This window comes from Perognathus longimembris, chromosome 28 (genome assembly GCF_023159225.1).
Source record: "Perognathus longimembris pacificus isolate PPM17 chromosome 28, ASM2315922v1, whole genome shotgun sequence".
NCBI lineage: Eukaryota > Metazoa > Chordata > Mammalia > Rodentia > Heteromyidae > Perognathus > Perognathus longimembris.
In genome coordinates this window covers 106267540-106287761 of record NC_063188.1, presented here as the reverse complement: position 1 = coordinate 106287761, position 20222 = coordinate 106267540, and the positions used below count along the sequence as shown (strand labels likewise).

The window sequence follows — 20222 nt, the reverse complement described above, 5'->3', positions numbered from 1 at the left end:
AGATGCATAACCAACACACAAAAAAGGTCTCACTGCAAGACCTTGTTGAGTAAATGCATAGGAAGAAGACACTCCAGCCTTAAACTACAGTCCCCTTGGATCTCTACCTCTAGCTGGGATTATCCACCATTCATCTTTCTTCTCTTCTCTCAGCACTGTTCAGTTTACATAAATCAATTTTTAAATAATTGAAACAAACCTTCCACTTTGTTTTATGAACTAATGGATCAGATTTCATAGTTAGCAACAATATAATAGAAGAGACAAGCCCCTAAGTACATTACATAACTTGTTTGTGACTTTGTAGCTCATAATAGCATGCTTCTATCCCTAAATTGATTATGGCCATTTATCACCTATGACTAATTTGTGTTTAGCTTCTGTGATGAACTGCTTTGGTCTTGCAGAAATGCTGCAATCCTGGTGCCTCTACCCAGTTCCCTCCCTAGTTCTCACTAGGTGAGTTTGTAAACTGAATTCTGACTCTTTCTCTTTCCACTTCTCCTGGTAATGGTAACATAATAGCTTTAATCTGGTGAGCTGTGTCTTATTTTTCTAACTAAATGTGTTACCTGAGATAGTGTATTCTTTGCCTTATATATTCTTTGTTCATTTCAGGACGCAGAAGCTCCAGGAGGAAAAAAATAAAAATGTGACTGAGGCTCTTAAGAGAAGGGAGCAAAATTTAAAGAACATCGAAGAGACCTATGACCAAAGACTCAAGAGTGAACTTCTAAAGTAATTAGTTTTCATTAACATGTTTGCATTCATTAGGTAGACATGGGACAAAAACTGATGATGTGTAAATAATGTTAATATTTGGTAGTAAAATTTAGTGTTTGAACAAATACCTACTTTTGGTCAATTCTTTCCCATATTTGAATTAGGATAGTTCTTTCAAACTTTATTTTATCATTTTTTGCAGTGGTAGAGCACTAGTTTCAAATTGTATTTTAACTGGGCACCAGTGGCTCATCCTGGTTAATTGGAAAGCTGAGATCTGCAGAAGCTAGCAATTTGAGGCCCCCAAATTTTGAAGCAGAAAAGCTTGAACAACTCCTCAACCCATAGCTGGATGGCATACTCCTGTCATCTCAAGCTCCCTGAGAGACTGAGATTGGGAGGACTAAGGTTCCAGGCCAGCCTTGACAGAAAAGTCCCAATAGTCCATCTCCCCAGAGACAACCTGGACACTGTGGCAGGTGCTGGTGGTCCCACCGCCGATGGGAAGTAAAGTAGAAGGATTGAAGTCCAGGGGCACACCTAGAGAGAAATGAGACCCTGTCCTAAAAATAACCAGTGAACAACAGTGCCCAAAGTGCCAGCCTAGCAAGCATGAAGCTCTGAATTCAAAACCCAGTACTGCCCCCCCTCAAAAAAACCCCAACAAACAAAACCTCCTGTTTTGAAGATACAGTAGAGAATTATATCCTCTGTCCTCTGTCCTGACTCATAAGGTCCCCAGCTACAAGGGCTTATGATTTTGCTCAGCTTTCATAGCTGATGTCCTATAAAATTGGAATTGTAGTTATTTTTAATGATTATTTCCATCACCCCGCTGATACTGTCACTAAGAAGATACCTACCAATCTATAAAGTTAGCTATTTAAAGATGATATGGTATGTGTCCATGAATAAGTGCTTTGTATACCTTCAAGCTTCCACAAATAAACTAAGATTACTTACATAAGCAAAATGTGATATAGGGAAAGGAAAATATGGACAACTATTGCTATTTTGGGCTTTTTTAAAATTTTTTGAACCGAAGTCCTCAGATAGCAGCCTCCTAATAAGCACCTAGGATTACAGACTTGAGCCACTGGCATCTGGCTTCACCTCATTTTTGTTAAGAAGAAATTTCTGTCTTAGTATTAGTCCACGTTGTGCTTTTCTTTTTTCTAAATAGAGTCTCACTGTGAAGCCTAGTCTGGCCTTAGACATGCAATCATCCTGTCTCTGCCTCCCAAGTGTTGAGATTTCAGACATGCTGACCCCTCCACTTACTGGCTTTTCTGTAGTGTGTTTTGTGTACCAGTGAATTATATCCCTTTACAAGGACATTTCTCTCTCTCTCTCTCTCCCTCCCTCTCTCCCCCTCTCCCCCTCTCTCTCTCCCTCTCTCTCCCTCTCTCTCCGTAGAAGCATCGTGTCTGGCACTGAATAACTGCTTTATTATTGTTTATTGAGTAAATGCTTTCTTCAGGGACAGTTCAACTCAATTGTTCTATATCTTTCTTAATCATTGGTCTCTTTACTGACTTGCCCATAATTTGTTATCAATAACCCAGTATGTAGTTCTTGGAAAGGCTTTTTGAAGTTTTATTTTAAATGAATTGCATTAACCAAACATAGCAACTTTTAAAATGATAGATTTTGTTCTCCATGTATTTTGTTCCTATAACAAATGTGAGCAATACCAAATAATCTATAGTTGTTTAACTTTGGGTGGGGGGGGGGCTGGTCCTGGGATTTGAACTGAGGGCCTGGGTGGTGTCCCCAAGCTTTTATTTTTTCCTCAAGGCTGACACTCTACCACTTGAGCCATAGCTCTATTTATGGTTTTTTGGTCATTAATTAGAGATAAGAGTCTTACAGTTATTCTCGATCAGGCTGGCTTTGAACCATGATCTTCTGATCTCAGCCTCCTCTAGTAGCTAGGATTACAGGCTTGAGCTATCAGTACCTGGCTTGTAGTTGTTAAACTTTTAAGAACAAATGAATCAAAGTATTGTATTAACTTTACATAGTTATGGAGAGCGTGAACTGCTGGCAGCATTTCCATATCTTTCCTAGCCTCCTATGACTTTGTTAAGTACGGAAGTTTGGAGGATATTTACCACAAAGGTGTTTGTCTTTCCTTCCTTTCATCTCTGACCACAGCACTGGTAAACAACTGGCAAAATAAGTAAAATTCTATAAAATGTCTTTTAGTGTTACAAATCTAAATATATGCTCTTGCCAGTTGCCCCTCTATACTGTGCTAGAGCCTAAGGTGTTCTGGTTGGGAATGGAGAGACACAAGAAATGCATTAGAAGTGAGTGACTCCCTTGTTACCTTTGGGGAATTAGAGTCTGTTGCTATTGTCTAATTTACTTAGTTTCCTGCTTTGCTTTCTGTGCCAGCGGAGAACAACTGAAAATTAATTGATTACAGTAACTTAAAGGTAGCAGTTTTTATTTTGTGCGATTATGTTTTGAATCTGGGTTTTAGGGTCCATTACCAGACCTTTTATGTTCAGATCAAATCTGTGGATTTTTTTGTGTGTGTGTGCGCCAGTCTTAGGCCTTGGACTCAGGGCCTGAGCACTGTCCCTGACTTCTTTTTGCTCAAGGCTAGCACTCTGCCACTTAAGCCACAGCGCCACTTCTTGCTATTTTCTGTATATGAGGCCCTGGGGAATCAAACCCAGGGCTTCATGTATACAAGGCAAGCACTCTTGCCACTAGGCCATATTCCCAGCCCCAAATCTGTGGATTTAGAACTGAGAGACTTTGAAGTTTCTGGCCTGCCCTGTTCTACTACTCAAAGCTCAATACGAAGTAGATAAGCCCCTGCACTATAACAGTCCTTCTAGGAAGATGACAAGGAACTCATTTTAGTCATTCTGATTCTCAGGTACCAACTTGAATTAAAAGATGACTACATCAGCAGAAGTAATAAACTCATAGAAGAGGAAAGGAAAAATAAAGGTGATGGAGGGAGAGCTGGCTATGTTTTTCACTTCTGATATAGGTTTTTACTTTATGGATTTGGGTTCTGTATTCTTTAAAATATGGCTTATAGTTCATCTTTTTAAAAACATCACATTTTTGTCATTTTAATGTTACAAAATAAGATTGTTTTTCACTACCTTTTTAGATGCTTTTGTGTTTAACATTTGGGTTTTGTGATGTTATCTTTAAGTAGTTGTACAAAGAGGCTTTTTCTTATGGAATATTTTGCCTGTCTTTTTTTTTTTTTTTTCGGCCAGTCCTGGGGCTTGGACTCAGGGCCTGAGCACTGTCCCTGGCTTCTTTTTGCTCAAGGCTAACACTCTGGCACTTGAGCCACAGCGCCACTTCTAGCCATTTTCTGTATATGTGGTGCTGGGGAATCGAACCCAGGGCCTCATGTATATGAGGCAGGCACTCTTGCCACTAGGCCATATCCCCAGCCCCTTGCCTGTCTTTTGTAACCAAGTTTCTTTTTTATTTTGTTTGTAATATATCTTTATGTTTCGTGGTACTTACATTTGACATATAGCCTCCTAAATTCATATATATATATATATATATATATGTATATACATATATATCTGAAACTATGGAAATTGAATAATTTTTTCAATTTTCAGGTATTTTACATCTTAGTATATTTCTGGGAAATTGCCTGTGACAAGAAGTGTAACTGTTGGTGGAAATTTTAACCAAATTCTTGAGTAAATAAGAGCTGGGGACTCGATACTGTTCCATTTGTCACTATCTTGTGGAGACTAATACTTCTTTTATGAATTTGTACCATTATGTATTTCACAAATTGTTGTTTGATGATATATATCTGTTATAGACTTTGGTTAGAGGAAGTGTCAACTACAAAAAGGGTAACAACCAGATCTTTATCTTTAAGGAAATTTGTCACTGTCAGTATTAGAATGCTGTACTCTGAGATGGTATAACTTTGTTCAACTTGTAGCAAGAATTTCACCACATACATGACAGTTGTAACTTTATATCACCCATTGGATAATAGGATTTATTTATTACTTGCCAACTATGTTTTTACTCCTACACTTGCTCTTTTAGCTTAGGACGTAATGGCCATTTAGTCTCTTATACTAGACATAAATTATTAAATAGTTTTTGTATTCACTATGAAAACATTGTTTAATTCATATGCCCTTTTTTCCTCCAGAAAGATCTATTCATCTACAAGAGGAGCTTGCAGTTATAAACTTAAAAAAAGAAGAACTCAGTAAATCTGTAAATCAGATGAAAGACCTTGAGGTATTTATTAAGCTATTGTGTTTTGAAATAGACTTTAGGAAATATATAAAATTTGACATTAAGTCACTCATACTTTATCTTATGTCATACTCTCTTTCGGATTTTTTTTTTTTTTGAAGAACTGGGTATTAAACTCAGGGCCTCATACTTTCTAGCAGGCGCTCTACCACTTGAGACACACCTCCAGTCTCCTTTTGCTTTGATTATTTTTGAGGCACAGTCTTGCTTTTTGCCTTAGCTGCAATCCTCCTACTTATGCTTCCCCATGTCACAGGGGATAACAGGTGTAAGCCACTGTGTCTCAAACTTCCTTTTGCCCAAGCTGGCCTCTAACCACAGTGCCTGCCTTAATCTCTGCCTCCCAAATAGCAAGGATTACAAGGTTGACCGCCTCACCTGGCTTATGTTGTCTTGGTATGTTTGGGCTGGTTATTCCATGACTATAAGTGATAGCTGAATAAGTCAATTCAGTAGGTTCTTAATTTTAATCAAAGTTACATAGAGAAGCAGGGGAAGAGCTTTGGGTCCTATGGTCCTGTTAAATCCTGTCTATTTCTCTTACAACTGTGTGCCTATTCTCTGTAGACTCTGAGATATTTCCTGCACCACAAAGTTATTGAGGGAATTCAATGAACTAGCTCATAGCTGATGGCCAGTGCATAATAGTTTCTGCCTCAGCATCGTTTCCTGTCCTGTCAGTCGCAGGTACAAATTCTTATCATTTTGTACTTTACTTTTTTGTTAATGTGCTTGCTGGCTGAAGGAAGGAGTTGAAATTTGAGGTAAACTGTGTTCTTTATATAAAATTTACTTTTGCAACCATGAGGACTTGAGACCTTTATAGGCTTCTGTAGCCAACTATAAGATATACTAGACTTAGGAAAAGGAAGGCACTGGTCTTTACAGTAGATCAGAGATTGTTTCTAAGCTCACCCTTCACACGCTGCTACAATGTGTGACTGTTATTGGGTTCTGGGTACATTTAGAAATCGGAGAAATAACCTTCATCAGAAGCACTCACTTCATAGGACATAAAGTCTGCAGATACACATCATGATTGACTTCTGCCTCACCACTATTACACACATTGACTTCCATTACTGTAGTTAGGATCTTGCTGCAGGGAACCAAGCTCTGTCCAGGAAGGTTCAGATGAAAAGAACTTCCCAAACCAGTGGCTCTCATCTCTCATCCTAACTACTCAGAATGCAGAGATTTAAGGATCATGGTTCAAAGCCAGCCTAGGCAGGAAAGTGTGAGACTCATTTGTTTAGTTTAATTGTTTTTTAAAAATTTGTTACTATTATTACAAAGGTGATATACAAAGGGATACGACTCTTATTTTCAATTTAACCTCATCAATAGAAAAGCTGGAAGTAGAGCTGTGGCTCAAGTGATAGAGCACTATCCTTGAGCTAAAAATGCAAAGGGACAATACCCAGGCCCAGAGTTCAAGCTTCAGCATATACACAAAGCAAAGCAAGCCACCCAGCTCTTTTGTTGTACTGTGAGGTGATTATTAATATGTCCATTTTCCCTTCTTAATTTCAGATGGAGTTACAATCTGTAAAATCCCAGTTTTCTACATTAACAAAGCAAAACCACTTGTTGAATGAGAAGATCAAAGAGATGGGTGACTACACACTACTGCAAGAAGAGAACGTAGATCTACAGGCACAAAACAGATTACTGAGGAAGCAACTAGAAGAGTTTAGGAATGAAAACTTGCGTCTCCTAAACTGTATGTCTTTTTGTTCTGATTTGTACATTTCTGTACCTCAGTATTTGTACCTTTGCTTTGTACCTCAAAGGAATGCTTCAGTTTGGGAAGATTTTTATAGGCTTCTTGCAATTGGAATTGCTTCCTTTGTTGCATAATTAGTAGTATCAATTTAAGGAACACTAAATAGTGCTGTGCTTGGTGGATGATATCAGGCTCATATGCTCTGACTGCTTCTTGGGTTTGGCCAGGGAGGAATCCAGTAAGCACTCAGAAGGAGGCAGGGCGAGGAGTCTGCCCGCCTCTTGTACCTCTCAGCCAAGCAAGGTCACAGTCTGTGGGTAGTAGTACTCTGTTCCTGTGCTTACGTATTCTCTCCAGGTCTGGGACCTCCTCATACCCTTCAAGCTCAAGGAGTACCAACATCCTATTTCTAGCCCAGTGAACTGCACTATCCTTGGTGGTTACCTTATATAAGATACCCTTTTTAAAGTTCCTCAAGTGACCTGGATTGAGAGCACTGTCTGCCTCTGCCCTGGAGCGTGACTGCTCTTGACAGTTGTTCAGATTGTATGAGACCTCTGGGCAGTCATCAATAGGTAGACAGAGAGCCTAAGCTTTTTTTGAGGGTGGGAGAAGAGAGAGGGGCAAGCCTTCAATTCTTTTGACAATTTGAAAGAATTCTTTTACTTGGAGAAGGACTTTAGGAATAATGAAGTTGCAGTAATGTGTATTCAGTTCTTTTGTTCAAAACTTTGTGAATCAGGATTGTTCTTAGTCCATTTAAGAGAACTGATGATTACAAGATTAATTACACAAAACCATGTAAAGTCTCTTTAAGATTAATAATAACTCGGACTTTTAAATTTTAGGCATGGCTCAGCCATCTCCCGAGGTTCTGATTTTACAGAATGAGTTAGAAAAAGCAGAAAGTACTATAGCATTTGAGCAACAGGAGTTCAGAACTCAGAAACAAGCCCTCCAAAAGCTGCTACAAAGTGAAGTGAGTATTGTTCCTTGCTCTTGCAAGAATCATTCCAGTCAGATATTTATTTGGATACAGGTATCCAAATACTTGTTCAAATACAGGTTTGAATATGCAAACCTGACACAAGTCATACCACACAGACCTATTTTTAATACCCGGAGCTCCTTCTTAAAAGAGCTGACATAAAGTAGTAATGTTGTGGTATTATATTGTTAATAGTACTGTATTGAACAGAAAGACATCTTACTTAAACATAATCTTTTCAGAGTGCCTGATAGTACCCACCTTAGTCTCTTTTTTTTTTTTTTTTGGCCAGTCCTGGGCCTTGGACTCAGGGCATGAGCACTGTCCCTGGCTTCTTCCCGTTCAAGGCTAGCACTCCGCCACTTGAGCCACAGCGCCACTTCTGGCCGTTTTCTGTATATGTGGTGCTGGGGAATCGAACCTAGGGCCTCCTGTATCCGAGGCAGGCACTCTTGCCACTAGGCTATATCCCCAGCCCCCACCTTAGTCTCTTGATTCTCGTCCTGAGACTTAAAAATGTTCATTCTATCTTTCTGATCACTGCCTACATACCCTAAAGTAGCTGTTCTATGAATGAAAAAGGTAATGAAAAATGTCTGTTCTGTTTGTTGTTGTTGTTTTTAAATGGAGACCCATTGATTACTGTTGTAAAACTTCTCAGTTTTGGTAAAACAGAGAAGAGGATCCATACAATAAGAAAATTTTTCCTTTTGAAACAAGTTCAGATTGGTTTTACATTGATTTCTTTTTCTTCTCTGAATCTTTTCAGATCGAACAGTCTGGACAGCTAAAGGCCCAGATAATAGATTATGATGCATCTATAAAGAGGTTAACTATTCAGGTTTCTGATTTAAAATTGCAACTGAAACAAACTCAGACAGGTTAGAAACATTTTTAACCCGTACATATATCTCTGTGTGTAATGCTTTAGACATTTGTGGAATTGTAATGATTGTCACTTATTGATCACATAGTGAATCTTGTAGTGGGGGAAAGCCATAGAAGTATGTGCCATTCAAGAGATAAGACTTCTGTCTCAAGCATACCAACTGGGTCATCAGGTAAAGCGATTTGCCTTTGCAGATATCTCAAATTGCAAAGGTGTGATGATGAGACAGAAGTCTCCAAATTCATCTTAAGGTTTTGTCTATTCAATACTTTGGTATATTACTTAACAGACAGAGGCTAAAGTATGTGAGAGAAACAGGTTGACTTAGTGAAAGAATATTCCTGTTGGATTTAAAGACTTATTTTTATTTTGGACTCCAAAACATGAGCTCATAAAATGCGATGGGTCATGGGTTCCGTCCTCATCCCTAAATGACATTCACAAAATCTCTACTGCTTGGGCTGGGAATATGGCCTAGTGGCAAGAGTGCTTGCCTCACACCCATGAAGCCCTGGGTTCAATTCCCCAGCACCACATATATAGAAAATGGTCAGAAGTGGTGCTGTGGCTCAAGTGGTAGAGTGCTAGCCTTGAGCAAAAAGAAGCCAGGGACAGTGCTCAGGCCCTGAGTCCAAGCCCAGGACTGGCAAAAAAAATCTCTACTGCTTCTCTGGGTGCTAGAAAAAGTCTATGAGACTCTTATCTCCAATTAGCCACCAAAAAACCAGAAATAGTGGTATGGCTCAAGTCGTAGAGTACTAGACTTGGACATAAAAGCTCAGGGACAGTGCCTAGTCCCTGAGTTCAAGTCCCAGTACCAGCATTAAAAAATAGTTACTGCTAGTGATGCATTACTGTGTTTTCACTGTGGATGCACATTTGCCCCGTCCTACTTTACTACTTCACAGGGAAATATTGCAGTTGAGATACCTTCTTTTCCAGTTGCTTTCAAATTCATAGGGTATATGTGTTGTCAGTTGAGCTGATGGCTCAGACTTTCTTGGTCTGAGCCTTGTTTAGTTCCCACCTGTACTCTTTCTTCATCACTCCTTTGTTCTCTTCTACTGGCACAAGGGTGTGTGTGTGTGTGTGTGTGTGCGCGCGTGCATGCACGCTGATACTGGGGCTTGAGCTCAGGACCTAGACACTGTTCATTAGCTTTTTTGCTCAAGGCTAGCACTACCACTTAAGCCACAGCTCTACTTCCAGCTTTTTGATAGCTAAAACCACAATTCTCAGCTCTCAGCCTCCTTAGTAGCTAGGATTTCAGGCATGAGCCACCAGTGCCTGGTTACAAGTTTCATTTTTCTCTGTACTCATCTTTTTCCTGTTCCTCATTGTCTCCCAGACTGTCCGCAGCTGAAATCATAGCAGGCTTTCATCACGAATATCAATTGCAAGCCTGGAACCCTGCATGTGCTCATTGCCCATTGCAAGCTTCTGCCTACTAGTCCCATAGGGTCGGCATTGCAGGAGAGGATCTAGCACGTGCAGTGGCTTTGTTAGGAAATCTCAGAAACGCTAGGACTTGCTGAGTATGTCGCCGAGCCTCCACCCCCTAGCTGAGAAAGGAGTGCCGTGGGAAATTGTGTCTATAGTGATGGAAATGAATATCCTTAGTATGGCCTGAAACTCAGCCATAAACTATAGATTTTACAACCTCCCTGGGAATTGGAGCATTTTTTTCTTTATTGAAACACATTTAAGATTTTGCAGTCAAATACATGAACATTCATGCCAATGGGAATATATACAGATTGTAAATGGGTCTATGTCTATTCAGGTTATGCTTTTCAACCAAATGAGTTCAAGTCTGGTTAGACATTCTATCAGTTTTCATTTCTCTGAGCTTTTTGGATTTTCAAATCAGGTGTAACCATTTGTGAACTTATATCTGTATTACCAAAGATAGATCAAGATTTAAGTGATATACATGTGTGTATCTATATACCTATATGTAGATATTCCCAGTAAATATCAGTACTTGTTACTGTGGCTTCAGAAATGGTTTAACAGGCAAATTTATCTGCATTACTTTCTTTCCTTGTCCAGAAAAAAATTAGATTTACAAGTGTATTTGATTCGCAGACATTTCTCATCATTTGTCAAATTTTCTTTTTGTGATTGGCAGCCCTAGAGAATGAAGTGTACCGCAACCCAAAGCAGTCTTTGATCAGCCATCCTGTGAATGACAGCACGTTATTTCCCACTGGTGATATAGGGGCCAATCTCCTTCTCAGGCCATTTCAACAAGAAAAGGCTCTAGCAGGTGCCCTCAGGGAAAAAATGATAGATTATCCACCTTTGGGGAAGGAACGTAGTTCCCCTGACTCTGACCATGAGTTTGTAGTCAATACTAAGGCTAGGGTAAGAGAGCTGGAGCAAGAAGCGGAACGCTTGGAAATGGCTTTCAGAAGTTACCGTCCAAGAGCTGTTCTGAGCCCTCCTGAAAGCCCACCCTCACCAGCACTGGGTCTGCATTCTCTGCCCTTGCTCGACATATGCAGAAACATCACACCCAGATCCCTGGAAAACCATGTTTTCACAGAGGTCCATGCTGCCTCTGAGCCGCCTCAGGTGTGCTTGCTCAAAGACGAAAAGAGTGACACATCAGAAGCACTGACGGGCAGTGTGGTCCGCCGGCCATACAGGAGCTCTTCCTCCAATCAGTTTTCCTCTACACCTCTCCCCAAAGCCAGAAGAAGCCTGGATAATGAAATGTATATGGAAGGTAAGTCTGATTCATAGGCCTGTGGGATAATCTGGAAGATAGGCAACCTTGGTCTACATAAGACCTCCTGAATGGAAGTATAGTGCCTGGACCACAGAAAGTCTAGCTCACACAGCCGTCCATCTAGGGGCACTTGAGCATTGGTGGCTTATCCTCGCCTGCCATCTTCTGGTCAGTAGTGGAATTTTTTCCATGTCACACGGTTGTTGGGGTCAGTGGAATAAAGGGTTTGGGATGTAGTATTTGTTTAGTGAATAGAGGTGTCTACAGAGCATTAGTGGCTTTCCCTTGATGCTGGTCAGTTTTGTACATTTTAATATTACATCTATGGTTATGTTTATGTGATTTAATCTACTACTTTTTTGAATCTCGTAATCCTATAGGCTAGATAGAATTTGCCTTTGAGCTAGGTGCCCGCGGCTCATGCCTGTAATCCTCACTACTCAGGAGGCTGAATATGTGGATCATAGTTCAAAGCCAACCAGGGGAACGAAAGTCCATGATAGTCTTATCTTCAGTGAACCACCAGGAAACCGGAAGTGGTGCTGTAGTGGTAGAGTGCTAGCCTTGAGCAGAAAAGCTCTGGGGCACCACCCAGTCCCTGAGATTAAGCCCCAGCACCACCACCACAAGAAAAAAGAATTTGTTTTTGAACTAATTGAGCTTTTTGAAAACTACACTGATGGGGGCTGGGAATGTGGCTTAGTGGGAGAGTGCTTGCCTTGCATGCATGAAGCCCTGGGTTCGATTCCTCAGTACCACATAAACAGAAAAGGCTGGAAGTGGCGCTGTGGCTCAAGACTCAAGAGGTAGAGTGCTAGCCTTGAGCAAAAAGAAGCCAGGGACAGTGCCCAGGCCCTGAGTTCAAGCCCCAGGACTGACCAAAAAAAAGGAAGAAAGAAAACTACACTGATATCTTCTCCATGCAATTTTTAATATTCTTGCCCTGATTCCTTCTACCTTTAGGTCTGGTTAGGTCACAGGCTGCTTCTCCCCATTTATGTCCTGACAGAGCATTTGCTGATAGGCACAGCCTCTCTTTCCCTCCCTTCTTGGGCACTCTGCAACAGAAGGCCAAGTAAGTACCGTTTTCTGGTTAGCTTCCATTGAATCATGTCACCTACCTTGTATTTTGATTGTTCCAGGTGATGTTAAAGACCATGTGACAGATTGTGAAATTATATGTGACCTTTGAAAATCTTTTGAATTATATGGGGCAATGTATGATATTATTAAGCAACCTCTTTATAGGCCTGGGAGTAGGTTCAGTTTGTAAAGATAAATGTACAAAGTGCGTTTATTTTTGAAGCTAGAAAAACTTTTCCTATCACGAAAAACTCACTTTTAAAATGTTTTGACATTTAAGAAGAGATATGGTTCTACTGAGGCACATTTTCAAATAACAGTGGTTTCTACAGTGTGATTGTTGAAGAAGGGAGAAGTGGATGTTTTTAGCAATGAGACCTGTGCATCACCTGTTCTCCGAGAGGCGGGTGGGACTCTGCCCATGTCCTGATACACTCCCCCCACCAGGAGATTCTGACTCTGCCCATATCCTGATTCACTCCCCCCACCAGGAGATTCTGACTCTGCCCAGTTTGGGGGCACACATCTGAATACCTGGTATTTATATAGTTCTCCTAGACAGAGTTGAAAACTGCCACGTGTGTCTGTCATGGTTCTAGGGCTTTAATTTATTTTTCATAGTGTGCTTTCTTATGATAGAGGAAAAGGAAAGGCAAGAGCCACATATATGGCAAACTAGCACACTTTGCTACCCAGCCAGGCTGATGGTGTTGCATCTTCAACTGTGGCATATGCTCATGGTGTGCAGAATTGAGCTATTTTTTAATGCTTTTAAGCAGAGCACTGGGAGCTTATGCTTGTAATGCTAGCTACTTAGGGGGTCTCAGATCTGAGGACCACAGTTTGAAGCCAGCCCGGGCAAAAATATCTGTGACATTCTTATGCCCAATTAACCAGCAAAAATCCATAAGGGGAGGTATGGCTCAAGTAGAATACCAACCTTGAGTGAAAAAGCCAAGTGAGAGTGTACGGCTCTGAGTTCAAGACCCAGTACTGGCATACACACAGAGATTTTTTAACTTATTGGAAATCTAAGCTCCTAGAAATAACCTTGAGAGTACAAACATTCTTTAGTAAGTAGTAGTGTCTACCTCAGGGATGGGTAAAAATGGATTGCAAAAACAGTGCCTGGTGAGCACTTAATGCACTGGGCAGTGTGTGTGTGTGTGTGTGTGTGTGTGTGTGTGTGTGTGTGTGTGTATTGCTGGGATGGAACACGGGTTATCATACGTGCTGAGCACGTGCTGTACCAGTGAGCCATATGCCCAGGCCCAGAGCCAGTATATACAAGCCAACGAACAATGAGATGTGTACATGTATTTCTTGAGCCACAAAAAGCTTTTTGTCAACCCTCTGCTCTGCTCTTGGCTTTTATGTTATTAACACTTCCCATAACACTTCCCATTCGTGAATTCTGTTTTTCCAATCTAGTATTTATCAGAGAGAAATTGAAGTTCAAGACAAAATTGAAATTACAAACCTGGACAAGCTACCTTTTAATGAGAATGAAGAATTTGAATCATCTTTTCAATGTAAGTTCAATGTAAACATTTGATAAGCTGATTTTTATTAGCTGAAAATGTAGAAAGCTTACTTTTGGTGAAACATAGCCATTAGTATAAGCAAAGTAGTTAGAAATAGTGACATTTTTATTTTGTGATAGACCACATATGCCAACTCAAAGTAGTAGAGGCCTAGCCTTGAGCAAAAGAGCTCAGGGACAGTGCCCATTTGCTAAGTTCAAGCCCCACAATCGGCAAAAAAAAAAAAAAACAAAAAAGTAATTTCTCTTTAGAATGGTTCTGTTCACTTCTCAAATTTAGAAAACCCCATCCTCAGTGAAAGAATGTTCAAATAATTGCACATAAGCTGGTAGTCTGGTTGTGGTCCTGCTTGGACTGTCTCACCCCAGAGTCCACTCTGGAAGTGCAACAGATGTGCACCACATTGCCTCTGAGGCTCTTTCTAGATAAAGAAAGCTTTTCATTCACATATAACCTATCATTTAGCCTTCTAAACTTCCCCATCAAATCTGAAAATGACATGTTTAAGACAATTCAGTGAGAAAGCTTAGGACATTTTGTAGTCTTTGCAACTCACTAGTTAAAAGGACTTTGTTTAAATCATTGTTTAAATTGAATTCAAATAACTTATTAGCAAGCCAAGGGAATTCTTTTCTCTTACTTGATTGATTTTTCTTGTTGTGTAATGAAGTCAATTTTGTGAACAAATGTAATCCTCTAAAGTACAAGAATATCTTGAGAAGTGAAAGTGTTGGCAAGTAGTTGAGAACATTCTAGAATCTTATAGGAAAGGGCTCAGCCTGTTTAGCTGAGTTCCAGTCCCCTCTGGTTAGATCCCTACACCCTGGCCTGCCCTTCCTTTGCTTGCTGTTGTTACTAAGGACTCAGAGCACCAATGTCTTATCTCCTATAGATGCAAAGAGCAGGTCAAGGCAGTTTGAAAGTGATGGGTTCCACCCTGCTGGTGATATGCTTCCCATGGATTGTGCCACGGCCTCTCTGACCCCCGGAGCCATCCCATATCACTATCTAAGTAAGTGGTTCTTCCTTTCAACGAACTGGCAGCACTGCCATGCAGTGAATGCCAATCGGTGTGCTCTGTCAGTTCCTTCCTGTATGCACTGAAGGACATTTTAGAGCAGAAATGATTCCAAAACTTGGATTGGGGGTATAACCATCATTCATGCCATTTCTGCAGTGCTCCCCATCTAAACATGTAAAGTTATTGTTGAGGAAAACTTCTGATGAAAAGTTTTCTCGTTTAGTCTTTCCCAGGAGAGTTGACTTTTTAAAGTTAACTTTATTTTCAGGGTGATAGCAGAGTTGCCTTTTTAAAACACTTTGCTCATTCAGCATCTGACAGAACAATTACACGTGTGTCCCTAAGCTTTTTTCTCTACAATCCATTACCAGGAACCTTTCCCATCTCGAGAAATAATGAGGAAACACAGAAATACTGGCCAACTCCCATTCTGTACCTTTAATGTGATTGTAATATTTTAAATATCTTTTTCTATTGGCTTCCTTTGTGTCTTAAGAAAATTAAATAGTAAAACTTTATATTTCAGTCAGGCGCTGGTGGTTCATACCTGTAATCCTAGCTAGGATTATGGTTCAAAGCCAGCCTAGGCAAAAAAAGTCCATGAGACCCTTACCTCAAATTAATCAGCAAAAAGCCAGAAGTGGAGCTGTGGCTCAAGTAGTAGAGTACAAACCTTGAGCAAAAAGCTGAAGAACTATGCCCAGGCTCTGAGTTCAAGCCCAACTACTGCATACAAAAACAAACAAATGAACAAAGAAAAACCCGTTATCAGTTTACAAGAAAGCTGATGGCACCTGTTAGTTCTGAAAGAAAACTTGGCATCAGACTTTTCCTGTCTAGTCCATGCTGGTCCATTGCTGCGCAGTACTTTCCTAGGCGGGGGGCAGGCCTCCAGCACACACCTCTACATTTATGAAAAGTCTTGGGTGTGGGGGGCCATCTCCAAGGCCCTCAGGAGGGAGGCACTGCTCCAGTTGAGAAAAGGGCAGTGTCCACCTTCTCAGAACTGAGTGACGGAACCAAAATGACAGTAGATTAGGGAAATCCATAAAGAGCTAAGCAGTGGGCCTTCAGATATAATGTAGATGTAATAATGCTGTCTAGATCATAACTGGTGTCTTTGGGGTACTCAGTGCACATGCTTCGGGACTTGTGTCATAGAGGTTTCTGTGTGCTACTCCTAGCTACATAAGATACCTGAAGGGGAAAAAAGCTTCGTTCCTTCTCCTCCCTCCCTCCCTCCTCCTTCACCCCTATTTTAAGATTGCTATTCCTTCTAAGAAAGGGATACCATCCAGGAGTGCTCTTCCTTTGCCAGCAAGGCAGATAGTACATTTCTACCTGTGAAAGTCACCTTTCCTCCTCCTGCTGACAAGCTCTGATGAGCCTGCGGATTTCTCTGCTTTAGTGGCTTTGGTAAGGCCAAAGTTGAAAGAGAAAGGCCAGTATTGTCATCTGTGGGCCGGAGACTTAATTAAATGTTTAAAGTATAGGGACTGATACCGATAGCTACAGGGAGTAGGCGAGTACTTAAAGCATAGGCCTTGTCCAGAAAGAATATAAGTAAGAGAAATGAAGTATGCCTGGGAGTTTTGCAAAGCTGGTGCTAGAGTGCTTAATTGTCACTTGGAGAGTCAGAGTGGCATTTAAACTGGGTCTGAAATAGCACTTGGGTTTTGTGAGAGAAACAGAAAGAAGGGTTAGGTTAAGGAGCCAGTGAAGGTGCAAACCAAAAGACCATGGCTACAGTCAGCAATCAGTCTGGAAAGGACAAGGTAGATTCTCAGACTCGGAACCACTATGGGATTGGAAGCTTCCAGAAGAGACTCACTGTACCAGGAACCCACAGCATTTATGCAGGAAGTGCATAGTGCCAATGGCCATGTTGCTGAAGCATTGACTTCATTATTCAGCATTCCAGGGAAATGGTGACCCTAAGCCTCTCTGCACCAGCAAGATGAGATGCTCAAACATGCAACCAGCCCTGGTGGCCAAATGCATATAGATAGAGTAGAAAAAAATGGTCCTTTTTTTTTTTAAGACAAGGTGTCACTCTGTTGCTCAAGGTCTCAGGCAATCATTCTGTCTCAGCCTCCTGAGTAGCTGGAACGATGGGCTTGTACCACCATGACCTGCCTAGAAAGAGCACCGTAAAAGGGTTGATAGAACGTGAGGGACAAAACTGGTACTGTGGCATGTCCATGTCCTGATAAGGAGCCCATAGAAACATGGACATGGTGTGGGAGAGAGACTGAGATTTGTAAAAAGGTGTGAGAATGATTCAGGTCCAGATGAACACTAAAACCCCAGTAAGGATCACCATCAGTGTGGAGGAGATACAGAGTGGGGTGCTTTTCTATTGTTTGGGGATCGAGACTTGAGCCCCTTTGCAGAAGGAAAAGTTATGAAACTGCTGTCCCAAAGATAGGGGAGAAATTGTCATCAAACACAGGCAGAAATACAAGATTTTCCGTGGAAAGACTGAAGCAAGAACGAGATCAGTGAGTACAGAGGACATGGCATAGAGTGGGGATAGTTGGGGTCACTCCTGGTGATTTGTATTTGTCTCAGCAAAGTAAAAGGTAAAGGTGCATTGTTACAAGTGGATCTAAGGGCTTGAAGACAATAACAGTGACAGCAGCTTGAAACAGGGCACCAGAATCAGTGAAAACTCAAGTGGTCTGCCTGCAAACTGGTCCTGTGTTCACTGAAGGGAAAAAACCCTGATGCTGGAAGGTATTCACCCTGTTTTCTGTCTTATTTGATGTAGATCAAAACCAGCATGAAGAGCAAAAGGAAGAAGAAAAAGTGTGGGACCAGCATGCAGAAGAACAAAAGCAGAGGGAAGAAAGAAGGCAGAGTGACCAGCAAGAAGCTCTAGAAAGGGAACGAAGAGAGCTGGAAAAACTGGATCAGGAGAGGGTAATATGTGTGACTTAAGTCTCTGTACCGGATTCTCCGTTGGAAGGTTCCTTGAGCTCATGGAGGAGGTTCACCAAGAGTGTCCCAAGGGCAAAGAAGTGGCAGGCAACTGTGGAAACATCCCTGGCCTCTCTTTAGCTTCCTAGCAGAAGAAAGTGTTAGAAAGCACTTAGACATGCACTCTCACTTAATCCTCACAACAGGTCTCTAAAGAAAGCAAGCTAGGCTTTGCTTTAGCATTTCCCTTTGTATGGGCTTTAAAGGAACATTCAAAGTCAGCTACCACGTGAGCCAAGAGAAGAGCTGCCAGACTGGAGGTTCACAGCTGCTTCCAAGAACACATACTGCCCTTCTCCTTCCTGTACTGTAATTTTCTTCTTGTCTTCTGTGCCCTGCTTTTGGTCCTGGGCAGGTGAATTATTCTGGCCACTTACAACCTGTATGAATGTTCTTGGATTCCTTGCTGATTTGGGTCTCAGTTCACAGGACTCTTGAGGCAAATGAATGACTTCCTTCCTTGGGAAGACATGTTTCTCTCTCATTGGTGGTATCGGGGGGGGGGGGGGATGTGTGTGTGTGTGTGTGTGTGTGTGTGTGTGTGTGTGTGTGTGTATCCTGGTTGCTGTCCTTCAGTTCTCAAGGCGAGCACTCTACCACTTGAGCTACAGCTCTATTTCCAGCTTTTTGGTGGTTCATTGGAGATGAGTCTTATGAACTTGCCTGCCCAGGGCTGGATTCTAACTGTGATCCTCAGCTCATAAGGGGCCTTAGTAGCTAGGATTAAAGGCATGAGCTATCAGAGCTTGGCAAGCTTTTAAAGCCTAATTGTATATTATCTGTTTTATAGAGGATGATTGAAGAGTCACTAAAGATTGAAATGGAAAATGAACTAAAAACAAGTGTTCAAGAAGTAAATGGCAATTCTGCTGATGAGGGAAATCCTTTAGAGAAGTACATGAGAGTTATCCAGCAGGAACAAGAGGACCAAGCATCTGCAAATAAGGTTCCTATTCTGTGGACAGGACATTTTCTCTGGATAGCAGAGGAGTAGAGGGGCACTGATTTATTTTTTGTCTTCTTTGTTGAAGACAAAAAGGATTAGAAACTTAGAAAATGTATACTTCAAATAGAACCTCAAATCTTTTAAATATTACCATTTCAACAAAATTTCTGTTGACTTGGACAAAACAGTGAAGAGACTTTGACTTGTCTGAGTTCATATAGGTTGATATCTTACTTATTCAAAACCAGAAGTGATCATTATCGTCAAATAATGTATGCAGTAATTGTAAGATACTTTTTCAAAGTCTGAATTATGAGTCTTGTAAATGTATATTGGACTTTCTTTTGATGTTTGCTAAAATTTCACAGTAAAAAGTCTTGCTAAAACTGATGTTACCTATATATTTAAAAGATAGTTCTTAGAGAAATCAGTGTTTATAAATATTAACTCAATTTCAAAATTCTTCTTTCATCTTCCTATCAGGGTTTTAAAAAGATGTCCGAAGAATGCTCCCTGGTGGACACCCCACCCTCTAGCGACAAGGATGAGAGGTATGGTTTCCCCAACACTGTTCTTTAAATAAACGTTTGTTGCTCATATGGCTTACACATTTGAGGTTCCTTTATGAAATTATTGAAGCAGCCAAAAGTACTGCCTTCTAAATTGGGTGTGATGGTTCATATCTGGGTTAGAATGTTCATGAATGTGAGGCTAGCCGAGGCTGATGCAAAGGGGAAACAAAACTGACTTCAGGAATGTCCATTGTGATCTTGTGAAATTGCTCCTGATATTAATTATGTGTCAGGGCAGAAAGATTGAGAACATTCTGAAGATCTCCAACTTGACATGAATATTTAAGTTTCTAATTTTCATGTAATTCAGTCTTGCAGGCTTGTCTCAGGAAGAACAAGATGACACCTGGTAATCTTATGTTACCATCGTGATTTCTTATGTACAACAATGCGAAGTTATACAACATGGACGCCTTGTTAAATGTTTCTCTGTAATCAGACAAAATTCTCAATAAAAAAAACTGTGTCATCAGTGTGATTTTTACATGATTTTATTTTGGTGCTGTATGAACCCAGAGTAACTGAGTCAAGTGAAACCTAAGCCATAAAATTTCTCATTTGTGGCTGAGATATGAGGATCAAGGTTTGAAGCCAGCCCAGGTCAGAAAATCTGTGAGACTCTTATCTCTAATTAACCTCCCCCAAACCTGGAGTAGAGCTGTGACTCAAAGTGGTAGAACGCTAGCCTTGAGCAAAATACAGCTCAAGGACAGTGTCTAGGCCCAGAGTTCAAGCCCCA

At 40.9% G+C, this 20222-nt stretch overlaps 1 protein-coding gene across 2 annotated transcripts in view; it reads left to right on the top strand.

Annotated features, from left to right (window-relative positions):
• The window catches only part of Ofd1 (OFD1 centriole and centriolar satellite protein), a 33401-nt gene extending 13440 nt beyond the window's left edge, over positions 1-19961 (top strand). The window contains exons 10-23 of one of the 2 annotated variants that reach the window (XM_048336924.1): positions 619-738; positions 3617-3690; positions 4892-4983; positions 6535-6724; positions 7576-7706; positions 8485-8596; positions 10736-11335; positions 12302-12413; positions 13853-13953; positions 14858-14977; positions 17757-17908; positions 18756-18911; positions 19395-19462; positions 19794-19961. In XM_048336924.1, the coding sequence (XP_048192881.1) occupies positions 619-738; positions 3617-3690; positions 4892-4983; positions 6535-6724; positions 7576-7706; positions 8485-8596; positions 10736-11335; positions 12302-12413; positions 13853-13953; positions 14858-14977; positions 17757-17908; positions 18756-18911; positions 19395-19462; positions 19794-19836 (2071 nt within the window). In that variant the 3' untranslated portion in view covers positions 19837-19961. Of the gene's footprint in view, positions 1-618; positions 739-3616; positions 3691-4891; positions 4984-6534; positions 6725-7575; positions 7707-8484; positions 8597-10735; positions 11336-12301; positions 12414-13852; positions 13954-14857; positions 14978-17750; positions 17909-18755; positions 18912-19394; positions 19463-19793 lie in introns of both variants that reach the window. The other variant, XM_048336925.1, reaches the window with a different exon arrangement.
• Positions 19962-20222: the final 261 nt, after the last annotated feature.